Source organism: Podarcis raffonei, chromosome 6 (genome assembly GCF_027172205.1).
Source record: "Podarcis raffonei isolate rPodRaf1 chromosome 6, rPodRaf1.pri, whole genome shotgun sequence".
NCBI classification, from domain to species: Eukaryota; Metazoa; Chordata; class Lepidosauria; order Squamata; family Lacertidae; genus Podarcis; species Podarcis raffonei.
The window spans coordinates 56,422,605-56,439,166 of NC_070607.1; the positions used below are offsets into that span (position 1 = coordinate 56,422,605).

The 16,562-nt window shown below is 43.4% G+C and overlaps 1 protein-coding gene across 1 annotated transcript in view; it reads right to left on the reverse strand.

Moving 5' to 3' along the window:
* Positions 1–9,219: 9,219 nt before the first annotated feature.
* The window catches only part of TFEB (transcription factor EB), a 61,843-nt gene continuing 54,500 nt past the window's right edge, over positions 9,220–16,562 (reverse strand). Inside the window, exons 3-10 of the mRNA XM_053393120.1 lie at positions 15,455–15,700; positions 14,371–14,619; positions 13,749–13,829; positions 12,884–13,004; positions 12,617–12,673; positions 11,208–11,283; positions 10,684–10,831; positions 9,220–10,349 (exon numbers count right to left, since the gene is read on the reverse strand). Coding sequence (XP_053249095.1) covers positions 9,894–10,349; positions 10,684–10,831; positions 11,208–11,283; positions 12,617–12,673; positions 12,884–13,004; positions 13,749–13,829; positions 14,371–14,619; positions 15,455–15,652 — 1,386 coding nt within the window. The 5' untranslated portion in view covers positions 15,653–15,700 and the 3' untranslated portion in view covers positions 9,220–9,893. The remainder of the gene's footprint in view (positions 10,350–10,683; positions 10,832–11,207; positions 11,284–12,616; positions 12,674–12,883; positions 13,005–13,748; positions 13,830–14,370; positions 14,620–15,454; positions 15,701–16,562) is intronic.

Below are 16,562 nucleotides of genomic sequence, written 5' to 3' on the forward strand. Positions count from 1 at the left end.
TAGCTGCTGCCAAGACCCCACCCTGCACAGCCAAATCAATTACAATGAGGATAATGAAGGAGTCTTTAGCCAGATCAGTCCTGCACTGAGAAGGGTCCTCAGTCAACTCTTTACTCAACAACCACTTGAGCTGCCATCTCTGAGGCACGTGGAGTGATGTGATTAGCTTATGTTCTGACAAGACTGGCGATGAGACAATCATATTAAGGGCAGTAGTAGCAAATGCCATGTGAGCAGAAGGCAGCTTATGAGGGGCCGCAGAAGAACTGCAGTGGAAGAGTCTGATGTTAAATCGACGTGTCTTTGGGACCTCATATGTTAAACTCAAGCTGGAAACACTACACTAAGGATGTAGCACTATGCTCCATTTACTGAACCTGTGACCATTTTCTTTTGCCAGGTTTGCACTTAGGGGGTGGGAGACTAATCATTAATTGCGCTTGTGAGTTTGCATCAACAGTTTGGCTGAGGACTTTATTAAAGCAAGATTTTCCTGCCCTCCTATCTGAAGAGACCTCCCACCCCCTGCATTGCTATGTTGGTTCCCTGCATATCAGCGTGGAGGACCCCTGCTTTACTAATAGAGGAGTAACAGAGATATTCATTGCGTCGCAGCAGAAATCTGTTTGATTTAAATGGCTTTCTACCCTTTTATACTAAAGGGAATACCCAGAGATGCCATTTAGAGAGTGGAAGGCTTCTCTTGCACTTCAAGCTAAGTGAGATTATTCCCCAGGGGAGCTATAGCTCTGATCATTAGAAGGGGGCAATTAATGCTCTTAAAACACACTTGGGTTGTTTGTTTACTTGCAATTTAATTGTCGGTATATCCTTAAGTGCACACTGAATGTTTCATCTCTCTCTCACTCACGCTGAAACCTTCTACCCCCCTCCCCAGGAAAACCTGATGAAAATGATGCCCTCTAGAATATCCATCACCTAAAACACATAGGAAATATAGCTGGCCAACTGCAATATTATGAGCTGGTGAGCTGGAAGGATGTACTAGGTTAGGGGAATGATATCAAAAAGAGACCTTCTGGTAAGTGAATGAGAAACGTCAACATTTATGTATTGTGGGCTTTGGTGGGAGTGGCACCTCAAACTCTACCCCCTCCATGCCCCACAGATGCAGGAGAAAATCATGTATTGATCTCCAATGCCCAGTATTGCTGTTTCCTTATGTCACAGGGAAAGATAGAAAGTATATAGATTTCTTCTGTACCTCAATGATCAGGGTTTTTCAAGTGTTACTAGTTCCATAACCACTGAATGAACTGCCATTTCAACCACATTAAGCAGGTGGCTCCAGTCTTTCATTCCACTGTTTGGGGATGTGTGTTGGGCTTCCCATGGCAATGGGTGATCAGAGTTGTTGTTCAGCAACTTCTGGAGGGCCAAAGGTTCCCTGCACCTGCACTTTATCATGACTGATGACAAGTGAATCCACTACTACTTCTGCAGGTCCCATCGGGTATGGTGTAATGGAAGCAGCCAATTGGGCCTTAGGACAGCCTGGATAAGTAGCTACCCATGCAGAGATATGGAGAAAAGCCACAAGGTCACCGGTAGGAGCAGGCAGAATAATTTCATATCAGAGGTCCGAGATGAGATTCAGACTGGGATTTCCTGATCATAGCTCAGTCTCTTCACTATACTAGTTTTATGTTATCCTCCCTGTCTCCCTTTAGACAGTAAAGCTGCAGATAGCATGATTTTATTAAAGTCCAGAACATTTAGGTGCCTTACATCACAATCTTGCATCAAATTTAAGTGCCTTACATCATATTCTTTAGAAATGAAAGTCAGGAAGCCAACTGGTACTACCAGATCTCAAACGGCAAGGTATTAACAAATATTGTTTGTTTCTTCCCCATTCTGACCCTTAAAACTACACATATTTAATGGGATTTGGGCTCAAATATTAAAATTGAATGGGGGTGGGAAGCAATAGGAAATGTAGCACATAACCAGTTGGACTAACTGTACACAAAACACATTTAAATCCCTCTTTCCTCACTGCTTGCTATTCATGGGCGTGCACAGATAACTTGTCAGTTTCACATGCCATAAAGAAAGTATGACAAAGTTATGTTCATTTGTGCAGGAAAGGTAAGTCACAGATCTGCCAGACGGGAGTTTTAAAGCTCTGGGACAGCCATGCCAACAGCACCACCTTGTGCTCTTAATCCTCAAGCACAATTTGTTTAAAGAGTATAAATCCATGTAAGTTTCCAGATTTGCAAGGGAAATGGTTTACCTGTAGCATCAAAGATAGCATCACCTCGCAAATTGCTGTATATTGCAATTTTGTCCCACTCCGCCCTGAAAAGGCTTGAAGTCTTCCTCTCTGAAAGCTACATCTGGTGAAGTGGATGGAAAGTAGATCCCCGCGTCTCCAGTTTTTGTAATTAGTTTGTCCTTCCCGTTGTTTCTTCTGCGCTATTTTGAAGACAGTCTTTCTCAAAAGGCTTCACCCTCCCTAAACTACTGTACATTGAATGTGCCACTTCTATAATCACTATAGCGTGGCAGTTCCTATTGAAATGCTTTAGTGTGCTCCCTTGTATCCCAAAAGAATCAGATGTTCTCAATCGATTGTAAATAAATAAATTTTAATGATTTTCCCCCTCTGTTCCAGTCCATTATTTTATACATTTATTTATAAAACAGTAGTAACATTTCAGAATCAGAGCGTGGTGCATTTTTCTTTTTCTTTGTTTTATTAAAAACAACATTCTTTTAAAAATTTGTGACTAATTCTCAAAAAAGGCCAGCCCCTCACTTCTCACACTGGAAGAGATTTTGGTAAAGTACCTTTTATCTGTTCCAGTGGGGAGCCATATATAATATATACTTCATAGTTTATAATTAATCCTTGCTGTGTATACAGTATACACAACTTCACCATATAAGTCAACAAAGCATGCTGTGCTATGGCATATACTAGCATGTAGAAACGAAAGTAAAGAGAACATATAAAAATCTTTGCCCCCCAAAGTTTAAAGAAATGTGACCACTGATTTCAAGTACCTAGCATGAGACATCTCAATAGTCTAATATTTGTAAGAAAGGAACTTATGAGTACAATACTTTGTGAAAATTAGGTCCCTTTCAGTTGCTTGAGACTGATCTTATTTGCAAGCTGAGGCATCAAAAAAACTGCTAGATTTTTTTTTTGGGGGGGGGAGAAAACATTCTGGCTTCTATCTCCAAATTCACATGTTTTTCAAAGCCTACTGGATCATGTTGAGTTGAAGATTACAAACAGATCAGACATTAAAGCTACAATCCTGTGCACACATACCTAGGAGCAAGCCTCAATGAGCACAGTGGGATTTATCAATAAACAGGCATAGTGTTGCACTGTTAGATTGTGCAAGCCTATGCATACTTATTTGGAAGTATATCCCATTGGACTTAAGGGGACTTACATCTGAGTAAACGGGCTCAGGATTGTGCTGTTAGACTGGGTTTTGGGTTTTTTTAAGCTCTAGTTTTGCAGATAACATGATTTTTCTGTCCCAGATAAGGAAGAAATACAAATATGCCATAGTTTAAAATCCTGAGAAGAAAAGAGGCTGAAAACCACAGGCTTTTTGAACAAATATTACATTCACATCCTATACCTATATCTTGTAAATCAAGCACACTGCATAATGCATGTAATAACCGCATTCTGTCTCTGCAGAAGCACTTCATGAACATGAGAGTTCTAACATGTAATATAATGAATTGAGAAAGAACCTTCCAATAAGTCATTTTCTCTATTCCTCCCCCACTCAGTCTTTTCCGGGTATCTGCGCTATAATTCTGCAGATCCTTCCAATATAGTCTTTGTACAAACGGAAGCTTTTTCTTAATACATATTATTACATGCTTAATACATTTACAATTGATTGTAAAGCACCAACCCAACCTTATGCTCTCCTTTTGCCCCCAAACAGGGTTTCTAACATCACCTGCATTTTCAAAATTCCCCCTCAAACTCACAACATGCACTGAACGCTTGCATTCAAGTTGCCATACATTTTACTGCCGATAACACAGCTTGCACACCCATTGGCCTTTGGCAGGAGTTCACAATACTTTCTAGTCCAACAGTGTACAAACTGTGTCTCAAAGGGCCTACATCTAATGCCCGCTATCCTTCCACAGATACTTGAAATAAACCAATAGTTATGGAACTACTGTACATATGTTAGCAAAGAACAACGGAAAGTGGGGTGGGGTGGTTCATGAAAGTCTAGGCCAGTCTTCCCTAACCTGATGTTTTGGACTACAACTCACAGCAGCCCCAACTAGCACAGCCATATTGGCTGGCTGGCTGGGAATTGGGATCCAAAACATCTGGAGAGCACCAGGTTAATGAAGGCTGCCCTAGGTTGTCATCCAGACCATCCTTGGTTCTACCAAATTCCTCTTTAGGAAATCTGCCGAATATATATTTTATGATAAAAATATTCCAACTTTGCAAAATGCACTATGGTGCAAAATCAAGTCTGATTGGTTTTGGTCTCACATGGCTGCATGTCTAGGTATGTTCTTCTGGATGACTAAATCAATACTTGCTACGTTAATTACCAAAGCAGCACAAGCCCTAGTCCAGCACCACTAGGCTCTATAATCCATATCCTCCTTTATGGGCAAAGCAGGAGCAGTTGCCTTATTGTGGGGAATGATGTTTTTTTTTTAAAAAAAATAATAGTGGGGTGGGGAAATGTGCTTGTTCCACTGCTAGACCTTTGAAGAAAAATACATTTAAATGGAGGAAAATAAAATAGCATTGCATTTGTAGGAAGAAGACAGAATTGTGTTGGTTGCAATTATGTCACAAGCATCTTCCAAGATATGTACCATGATACTAGTGTAACCTTGTAAGGCTGTGGTTGCTGTGGGCAGAGGAAAGTGCATCTCCTACATCAGTGGTTGCCAATTGGTGGTCCACGGACCCCAGGGAGTCCACATAACCTGTGCAGGAGTCTGCAGCACCATCCACATAACAAAAACTACCACAGAGATATTAAAAATTTCAAAGTAGGGGTAATTTTTGGGTAATTGGGAACCACTGTCCTACATAATCTGTTGATGAAAATCTGCTCAGTTCTGATTCGCTGTTTTCTTGCCCAGATGTTCACATAGCCTTAAATCTTCTGTTCTTCTGACTGAGAAGCAACAGAAGTGAATTGGAAAACAAACAGATCAGTTTTAAATGGGTTAAAGGTAAAGGTAAAGGTACCCCTGCCCGTACGGGCCAGTCTTGACAGACTCTAGGGTTGTGCGCCCATCTTACTCAAGAGGCCGGGGGCCAGCGCTGTCCGGAGACACTTCCGGGTCACGTGGCCAGCGTGACAAAGCTGCATCTTGGCAAGCCAGCGCAGCACACGGAAACGCCGTTTACCTTCCCGCCAGTAAGCGGTCCCTATTTATCTACTTGCACCCGGGGGTGCTTTCGAACTGCTAGGTTGGCAGGCGCTGGGACCGAGCAGCAGGAGCGCACCCCGCCACGGGGATTTGAACCGCCGACCTTTCGATCAGCAAACCCTAGGCGCTGAGGCTTTTACCCACAGCGCCACCCGCGTCCCTTTAAATGGGTTACTGTGGCACAAAACTGTGACACTGCATGCGTTTGCAGAAGGTGCTTTGTCACAAAAGGATTGCAATGCTTTCAGAATACAGATACCTCAGTGATACAAAATGCTCATTGCTGTGGCACTGAAAACACTAAAACAAGCCCTGGATGAACTTGGAGCTGAGTTGTCTAAGTGGTTTTACCAAATTCCTCATTTTTGAAATATTCCAATCTGCTGGAGGCAGAGCTACATACTCCCCACCTGAATTTTGCTGCAGATAAAATTCAGCAGGTAGATTGGAGAAAGAAGTACCACCTTCCCTAAACAGCGCATCTGCTGCATGGAATTTGCTTGCAAGCATGTCACATGCTTCTACTGGATAAGTGATGACTGACTAGTGATTTACTCTCCCTCCAAGCAGACACCAATTTGTGAACTTTTGGGTTGTTTATTATTTTCACTCTTTGAAGGCTGTACAATCCCTTGCTGTACAGCTTCAGCAATTGAGTAGTCATCTAACCATTTTTTTTAAAAAAAGTAGCAAATCTCAGAAAGGCTACACACCATTATTTTGTTTAGCTGAGTTTTTAAAAAAATAATCTTTGGATGTTGTGTCCTTTCCCTCTCCTACATATGTCTACCTCCCTCATTTCTAGAGTGCGCAGATGGAACATTGTAAGAAGGTGAGTGGGGAGGACTTGCAAGAGCATCAGCATCATAAATAGCTAAATATACAGCTAGGACTTTGTTTGACCGATTGTGCAGAAAGACCCTACAAAACTATAGAAGCACAGGAGACTGAAGGCACTGCTTTGTCTGAAAGGAATATGCTGATGGCTCTTTGGCAGATGGCTCATGGTTATGGAATTGAAATCTCTACCAAAAAAACATGTTTCAGAGAAAAAGGAAGCTTTTACCTGAAATGCTAAAGTTAGTTCCCTTTCATTCGGGTTTTTCCTCAGTTGTTTAATAGAGGAAGTTGTCATATAATCAGGTCAGATACTTGGGTCCATCTAGCTCAAGTCTTGTCTGCTCTGACTAGCAGGAGGCTCTTCAAGTTCTCAAGCTGAGGTCTCTTGCATCACCTCCTACTTGACCCTTTGGGGATCTTTTGCATGCAAAGCACAAGCTCTTCCACTGAACCATGGGCTCTCTAAATATGTCAATAAGCATTCTGAGAAGAAGTCAGAGCTTCCTTTCTCCATAGATCCAAAATGAGCAGCAGATTCTAGATACCATCAAGGCATGCACACTGCAAGTCCAAAAAGACTAGAGCACACTTAAGAAGCTAAATGTAATAATCTGAACAGTATCACTTGACACTTCCCCAGGCTCACAAACACAACATGTCCCTGTCCCCATGTGACTAGATTTTTCCACTTGCTTCTCCAAAATATCTCTATCACACACGGAGCAACTTAACCAAGGAACTGAGATTCAGTTGGAGCCAAAGTCTCCTAACATCACAGGCTTGGTGACACTAGAGGCTCATCCATGATTCCTTTTGCCCTGCCACTTTCCCCTCAGGGAAAACCCATGGTTTAGCACAGAATCAGAACAAGCATCAACCAGGTCTTCCACAGATTGCTGTTTGTTCCAATTTAGTGTTAAAGAGCAGGTTTTCCGAGGGAAAGGGATGAAGGCAAAGTGCTCAGACCCATGCTTGCAAGCCCTGTGGCAGCAATCTACCCTAAGGCCACTGAACATTGATCCATCTGTAATTACTTACATTCAAGCACCACCAAGCATATTGCTCTTGCCAAAAACATCAGGCCAAGTCTCTGTGCAACGTACATGTGAAGCAGCTCGCAGTGCAATAGAGGATTTTCATGTGATGCAACATACAAGGTGCCAAGCAGTCAGAAAGGAGGTCCTTGCTTCTTTTGAACTTCCTGGGTTACCAGTGAGGCTGAAGAAATGTAGAGCAGACAATTCAGCCACAGCTACCAGGGGCTGGTCAAGGACAGATAATGTCAGGCACTAATGGGCTGGACCTGCAAAGCACCACAATTCCTAAGTGACTGGAAGGATTATTGAGCCCTGACCAAAATGCCCTGAGACCTTGAAGCACTGGTGGTAGGCATAAAATCTAGTTACTCTGAGACCTGCCCAAGACTGCCTGGAAGAGTGAGGTGCAGAGAACTTAGGCTGCAAAAAGAAACAGCTGGTGATCTTATCAGTTCTAGGAGATAGCAGTTGCCAAAACACTCAAATAAAGCTGTGAAGTAAACCAAGGCACAAACCTTCAGAACTGATAGAATTTATCATTCATACATTGTTTGACAATGGGGGGGGGGGGAGAAGATTCCTTGCTGCAATATCTCCATCTTGATTTGAATTGTATAAGAGGGTGTCCAGGATAGGAAATGCAAGGTCAGGAGAGTTGTGTATGCTTGGGGTGTTCCCCACCACGAATATAAGTCCATGTGCAAACTACCACTTGTGTTAACCACTTAAAAGTAGCAGGCCACAAATAATAGCAGCTTTTCATGGCATTTTGATTTGCAGTTGTTACTGGAAATAGGCGCACCAAACATTTGTGCGCCTATGTAGTGGGAGAGTGACACATACATTCCAAAATAAAGAGGCATAAGTGAATGTATGTATGTATTGTTATTATTATGATTAATTTGATTTCTTACTCGCCCTTTGCCATAAGGTCCCAGGGCAGGTTACAGCAATTTAAAAATACAATATTAAAATCAGTTTAAAACAAATGCGCTCAGAACCACACTTGAGTTTGCACTAGCTTAGCTGAAGAAGCTTAATCAAACTGGTGCAAAGGAAGATTCTTTGAGCTCCTTTCAGGGACAAGGAGGGCTTAGGGACATGGGATGGAATTTGTAAGGTTCTAAAAAAATGTATTCATTTGTAGCAAAGTTACTGATGTATTGCATCCAGCATGAAGGGGCCACAGATTGAGCTGCTGCCACCTAGATTGATGGGCTGTGGCCTCAGTCCTCAACTACCATACACATGGGTGGTGGTGGGAAAGCAAACATGCAGCTGGAGATACTTTGCAAGATTTTTTTTTCTACAGCTAGCAGTGGTTTTAAATGGAAGGACAGCTTACCCATTTTGCTAGGTGAATGATGGCAATAGTTTGAAATATATCAAGGTGCACACATGCACTCCATAGGGCTACCCAGGATGACAGTCAAAAAGATTAAAATGGAGGATGGACACAAGCCAAAATTAGCCATCAACAGGCCGAGCTTTGGACAACTCAGACTAAAGGTCTAATCGAAATCTAATGGAGTGTGCATTTTGAAAGCCGTCAAAAAGTTAATTAAGGCTGCCATTATCCCAATTGGGCTTCTGACTTTAGCAAAAGCTCTGCAAGAGCCATCATATTATCTCTCCAAAGAATTGATACAAAATCACCACCCATCGCACCACACTGCTAAGTGGTAGCACCACACTATCTTGCGGGGTCTACTGGATATCCCTGCCCTGTACAGTGGTACCTCTGGTTATGAATGGAATCCATTTCGGAGGTCCGTTGACAACTGGAAACAGTTCTCAACCTGAGGCGCTAATGGTGCCCCTGGCGCGCGATTTCCACTCGCAACCTGGGGCAAAGTTTGCAACCAGGAGCGGCTACTTCTGGGTTAGCGGAGCTCGTAGCGGAGCATGCACAACCAGAGGTACCACTGTATAAGGAAAGGAGCCCCAATATGGGAGTCAGCATGACGACAAGAGTTTTATTTATTTAGCGAACTTATATCCCACCTTTAAGAAAAAACAGTTTCTCATAAGGCAGTGACTAAAAAGGAACGGGGGGCACAGTGAGGCTTAAGGGATGTGCTAATCCTCAAGAAGAAAGAGAGATTAGCACCAAGCCTTGGTTAAAGCTGCTTCTCAAACAGGACAAGCTGCCACCCAGCCGTCAACACTAAAATCACATTGTTGCATAAATGCTCAAACTGGATCTGCAGCACACGTAGTATCAAAGGCACAGGGCCCTGAGATACACCTGCAGGGATCTGAAAGGCCATAAAGGGGCCATAAGAAAACCATGATCATCCCGTGGTCACGGCAGAGGAGGAAAGGCTGCTTGGGGGTGGGGGGTGGGGGGTGTTTGGCAAATCAAGGCAGAAGAGAAACTTGGGGGTAACATTCCAAGAGCTGGGGTGAGCTTTGTGCAGAGCAATTCCTACCCCACGCGCGCACACAAACACAATCTCCTAGTTCTGGAGGCATCTCTGTTCAGTCTCATATGCCCTTTGTGTAAGCCTGCAGGCATAAGGCAGAGGGACGAATCTTTAGAAAACAAACAATATTTTGACTCCAAGTCTTTACTGCCTTAGAAGCTTCTCATCACAGCATATCTGTGTCCTCCATGCTGAAGCTGCTTCTGCGACTGCTAGCCTTTGAAGCCTCCGGGGACACGGCAGAGAACAAGGGGTCAGACGCCATGGGCAGCATGGTATCCTCCATCAGCATCAAGTCCAGCTCCTTCTTGGACAGGGAAGGGAAGGAGACGTTTTGGCTGGGATCCAGAGGGTCGTGGAAGCCTCTCGAGTTGTCGTCAAAGCTCAGGCCGTGAGTGAAGTCCAGCTGGTGGTAAGGGGACTGAGGAGGAGCAAAGTGAGGCTGGTGCTGCTGAGCCTCCTGCTCAGGGTGGAGTGGTGGCTGTGGTGGCGGCTGGATCTCTGTTGTGTCCTCTTCTCCAGGGGTTTCTTGCTTCACAACTTGCTGAGCGAGTTCAGCCATGTTCAAGCCAGAAGGTGAAGCAGTTGGAAGGCCATGGACTCGGGCCTGCATCTCCAGCTCCTTTAGGACAAGGCACACAAACATGACAACAGTCCAACAGGTGAGCAAGCAACAAGATCTCCACCCACCCAAAGTTCCAATAGGCATTACTAATGGCAGTAATGCTTTCACGTGGGTGAAGGCTACAGTAAGAATCAGCTTTGCAGCCAAGGTTGAGAACCTCTTTCATCTATTCCCTGAGCACAAGATTATGAGACAGGGCTACCAACTGGAACGGGGGTAGGGATGAGGAAAGTGATGGTTGAAGGAATGAATGGGTAAAAGGAAGGCAGTTGCTATATGCACATAAGAGATTTAGGAGGTGCGAGCACAAGACAAAAAGATGGGGACTCACCTGTATGCGGAGCCAGAGCTGCTTGTTTGCCATTTCCAGGTGCCGAGAATGATTCTCAAGATCTCGTGACCTTTGCAAGTCTTTCTGCATCCTCCTGATGTAATCAACAGAGGCTTTCAGGATTGTCCCTTTGTTCCAGCGCACATCCCTGGAAGAAGACATAGGAGCAGAATGTTAAGAGAATAAAAGCATGACTTCCAGATTCAGGAAAGTTCTGGAGGCAATTATGGTCAGAGCATAATTAGTGTTGAAACACAAATGAAGGGGGGAAAGCTCAAACATTTGTGCCATTATACTAAGTTTTATCTGCCTCTAACAAATCTTTTCTTTAAGGCTTAAAGAAGTTTGGAATTTTAGCTGAGACAAAAGGTGTGTTGTGAATATTTGGGGGGCAGAAGTGAAAGTAGTGTTTTCAGTGAATATGGAACAATGATTTCCCAGAAGGCTTTATTCCCACTGCCTGTTTCAGAGCATGAGGCTCTTCAGGAGGCATTAGGATAATTGAAGATTTGAGCGCAACTTACAGGTCTCCAGCTTTGGGGATCAGCATGCCTAGTTCCTTAATGCGATCATTGATGTTGAACCTTCGTCTTCTTTCAACTAAGAGAAAAACAAAAATAGTGGGGAAATGGAATATTTATTAAAGTATACAATAAAAAATGAACACAAAGGTGCCTAAATAAATGATTAAATATCATATGATGAAAGAAATTATGAATCAATTGAGAACTATCTAATGTTGCCGTTCCACTCACTCAAGGGAGTTCCACTTATGCAGCAGAACTTCCCCTCCTTTCCCTTGTAGCACCCCCACACTCTCAGAATCTTTTTAACAGGTTTGGGGGACCCTCTGGAGTAGTTTTGGGAGGTATGTGGGGGAGAGGAGAAGGAAGTCTCATTGTGCAAGTGTAACACTGCCTGTGCAGCCTTGGATACAATCCTAAAGCTGCATATATTTGCATCCAAAAACACACACAGTGACTGTGTGCCTACACATTTGCAAGTATATGCAGTGTGCATAAGAAAAAAAAGCAGTTTTGGTGTAGCAGAAAGAAGGTCACAATTAGAGACAGAGTTAGCCAATAGGATAGAAATAACTTGCAGTTCAGAATGCCTTTTTCTGGCTGTCTGTTTTAGCTAATGGATCCTCTGTCTGTTTGGAGTTAATATGCTAATTGCTTTCATTTATACGCTGCTTGCATGTTTTTAAATAAACCAATACAAATATTATACTACATATGACCAGCAATTTCTCCTCCAAAAAAATCCAGGTAACACCGTGACTAAAATGGTTATTCCCCAGATTGACAGCATAGCTTTCTTTCTTTATCCCAAGAGCAGCAGAACCGAACTGATTATCTTCCATTCTTATAGCTAATTATATTAAAACAGGTGTCTGCCTTTGAAATGAAATCTAAGAAGAAACACAAAGTTGCAGTTGCTGATTTCTTCCAGACCAAGGCAGCACAATTACATGAATCCATGCTTTAGCAGTGTTGGAAATAGCTGCCCACCTCCAAACCCCACGCCTTCTATGAACCACTCAGGTGATAAAAAGGCTTGCTGGATACATGAGCACCCTTTTGTTCCAAGCTGAATGGCTGACGGCAGAAGACTAAAACACAAAAAGTGAAGACAGACCCAGCTCTGTGCAACAGGTACAGAGTGTTCCTAACATCTCCATGTTCTGGGGTCCTTCTCTGCATCAAGACAGTCAGATACATGCATTAACAAAGGAGTGAAATTTTAAGACTCCTGCAAGACTGTATTGCTTCTGAAAGAAGCCAGTACACACTGGGTTGCCACACTGCCCATGAAAGAGAGAGATTTCTCTTATCTTCTCTAGAAGGAATAAGGGGAAACAGAACAGGGATCACTGAAGACAATTTGGGAAGACGTTCAGGCCACATGGTTTTAACCAAGCACCACTCACTCAGATTGTGATTGTCCTTCTTCTGGCGTTCCTTAGCCAATGCACGGTTTTCTGCATCTAGACACAAAAGACCAAGCTGTCAAGCAAAGCAGTGGGTCAAGAGAAACAAGAGTGCTGTTGCACATGTGCATGTGCATATATGCTCACGTGCACACATGAAAACAGACTTCCCAGTGACCTATACCCTGAGTCGAAGCTGGGGCTGGATACAGCCCCAACAAATCAACTCAGGCATGGATCCAAGGATTGTAAGCCCTGTCAAGTTACCCGTGAGCTCTCTCTTCTGCGTCAGATCGGCCGGGCAGGAGCTGCTGGTCATGCCCACTACAGAGGGTGTCATCTGAAGATCGCTGCTATACACATTCATGTGGCTGCTGGACAATGGCAGCTGGAAAACAAAGGAAAGGAAGAAAACACTTTAAAAAATTTGCATAGGAATAACATACAACAGAATGGAAGGGGCAAAGAAATAGGATTCCAGCCAGATGCAAAGTATCATATTAAAATCACAGTACTGTAGAGAGTTGGCGAAAACGACGAGGGTCATCTAGTCCAACCCCCTGCAGTGAAGGAATCATTTGCCTAATGTGGGGCTCAAACCCATGACCTTGAGATCAAGCATTTCATGCTCTACTGACTGAGCTCCTGGTTACAAAGTGTGGGGGGGTGCCCTCCAGATGTTGTCAGACCACAGCTATCATCACCATCCATGACCACTTTGGGATTTCTTGAAATATAAAGTGGTATACAGGTTAAATAAATAAATTGGCCACGCTGGCTGGGACCTGGGAGTCCAACAACTTCTAGAGGGCATCGTTCTGGCGCCTTCTGATTTAGAGACAGCCAGCTTCATCCCAGTGATGTGAATCCAAGAAAACTATATTGACTGCCAGGGTTTAAAAAACATTTGAGACTCCACAGCCGCTAATGTTGTAGCAGGGTATGTTACTGTCCAAACTAGCATCCCAATAGGCCCACAGAATGGACACAGTGCAGCTTATTCCCCCCCCCATTAGGATGGTTTTCATAGCTTGACCACCATTCATCCAGGAGATGATGATCTTGTAGCTTTCCTTCCTCCATCATTCCCTCCCTTTCTGACAACAAGAAGCAAAAAACCAGAGATACTCACAGTATTTGGCATATGAATTTCTGGATTAATGCACCCCACAGTAGTTGTCAGCTGCATTATGTCTTCAATGACGTCATCTATCTGGAAGGAAAAGTAGCCTTTGAGCTATAAGAACCATTTCCTCTATCCTGTCAATACTGACTTTTTCACTAAAAAAATAAATGCATCCATGTACACAGACATGAGAAACACAACTGCAGATTTAAGTGAGTCTTACAAAGGTTTGCTTCTTTCATGTGTTCCTACAGCACCTCCTACCAAAAAAGAAAGGAGATGAAAGTTCCCCAGCAGTCACCATGTTCCTTTATTATAGTCCCTACAGTGATACAAAAACTTCTGTTTTGTCCCTTTTCTAAAACTTGAAGCTGCAAAACTTTTCTAAAACTTGAAGATGCAAAACTAGGAGAATACAACTATATAGTGCAACTATATAGTGGAACCTTCTCAATTCAGTTTGCAGAAAGGGGAGGTGGTTGCAAGCTTGAATTCTCCCCCACAACAAATGCTCCTGCTTCCTATAATACTTTCTACAGTCCCAGGAAAAGTGGAACTGGGTTCAGAATTATCTCCCAACCCTCCCAAAAGATCCGCAGTTCCCCAGGAATAGAAGCCACTCACTCACCTCCCTTTCTGGGTTGGAGCCAATGTTGAGCATTGCCATTGGGCTGTTGGGGGTACTATTGCCGGCAGAGGAGGGCATGACATGGCTCGGCCTCACGCCAGGCGAGACAGAAGGAGGCGGCTTAGGAGACGGAGCGCTGAGCAGTGGAGCAAACTTGTTCCCATAGGTTTCAGACAAGAATTCTTGGACCTTCTTGTCTCGTGACCGTTGCAGGTGGTATGTGGTAGGGTTCTCCAGGAAGGACTGAACCTGAAAGCGTCCAGGAAAAAGGAGAGGAAAGACGTAGAAGCAGAGGGCTGTCATATAAAAAGTAGCAGGAGATTTCAACTGAGCAGCTCTTCAGGAACAAAAATGCTTTATTTTCTTATAGAGTATTGACTCCACACGACTATGGCTTGCCTGAACCCCTCCGCCCTCATTTTAAATCGTAACCATACTCAAAACTGTGTGTAATTGCAATTGTTCACATTTTCCTCTACCTCTGTCTATCCTTTTTTTGAACCCCTCACAATCTCTTCTCTCTTTTTTTAACCACACTGAACAATTTGGCATCGTCAGCAAACTTTACCTCACTGCTGAGCCCTAACTCTCTAGATCATCAGTGAACAAGTTCAACAGCACAGGTCCCAAAATACTGATTCTTCTGGGACTCACTTTCTACAACCCTCCATTGGGAGATGTATTTCCACAGGCTGTGGCTCAACCAGCTCATCCTAAGATTTAAGCAGACAGGCTGGTCTGCATAGATTCAGGTCTTCTTGAGTTGTTCAGGGCTTTATATGTCAACAACAGAATCTTAAAACTGGCCCAGTAGCAAATGGGCAGCAGAGGTTTCGCAGGACTGCAATAGGCTGCTCCCATTAGCAACCTAACAACCGCATTTTGTACAAGCTGCCCAACGTAGAGCACACTACAATAGCCCAGTTACCTGCACGGGGATCACTGTGGCCGAGCTATCCCTGTCCATTACTTGTTGATTTGCAAACGCAAGACATCCATCTATGCAATTTCCATAGCATAAATAGTGCCTCCATTTGGCTTCCCAGCTAGGCATTGCCAAGACTTTTGTTTACTCAAGCTGTACCTTTAAGACTTCTCCCGGCACAGAGGGTGGTGACTGGAAATGAACTGGTGTGTTGATGGCAGGGGTTGGAGCCATTGGCATCTGCTGCTGTTGCTGCATGTAATGCATCATTGCCTGCTGCTGCATGCGCTCCCGCTGCTCCTCTTGCTGGACTTGCTCTCGCATGAGCTGCATCCGCAAGCCAATTCGCGACGCCATGGCAGGTATTTTGGATCTATCAGCGTTTCCCACGGGACACTTAAAATCCTGAGAAGGAAAGTGGAAGGATTTATGCACAAGCATTCAGCATCAAAAGAAGGCTATAAAATGTGGCCTTTGCCCTTATAGCAGAAATATGGCCATGGACGGCGAAATATGCATCTGAATTTTACCAAGACTGAAAGTTCCTTAGCATAAGTGATTCTAATAGGTACAGCAGCAGCAAAATTCTTGGCTTGACTGTGTTAATGGAGTTGAGCTTAGTGTGGACACTCTATGACCCCACGGTTGCTTTATGTATCTTTTCTAACATCTTTTATAATTTATGTGAAGCTGACCAGAACAAAATATGTAATTCTTTTTTCACTGAACTTTCCCAAATATCAAGTATAATAGCAGTTAAAAGCTAGGCAAGATAAGTGTTGCATGAGCTGAACTGCTATGTCAATTCAGAGTTTCTTGCAGGAGCTCAGATCATTCCAAGATGTTTTTCCAGATCCTAGTTGCGCATGAACTACAATCAGAAACTACAAAACAAGAGCAAAACAATAACATATTTTAAGTATAACAACATGAAGCACATCACTGTTTGTTTTGGGGTTTGTTTGTTTTTTGCTTTTTACATTTGAATGGATGCTTGTATTCTATAAGTATTCTAATTTTATGGATTTTAGATGTTCGAGCTGGGGGGTGGGAAATACAGCCCTTGGCTGACATTCATGTGACTCTTGGTCTAATTTCACAAGGGTAGGACAAGCACATATGGACAGAAAGACACATTTAGGCTCTATATCAGACATAATTGCAAACAGTGACTATAATGAATTTGTTCCATTAGATGAAGTGAACTTGCAAAGAGGAGCAGGTGGTCATGTTTCTTTGGCTGTACTGGTCTCTCTCCTCCCCTCAA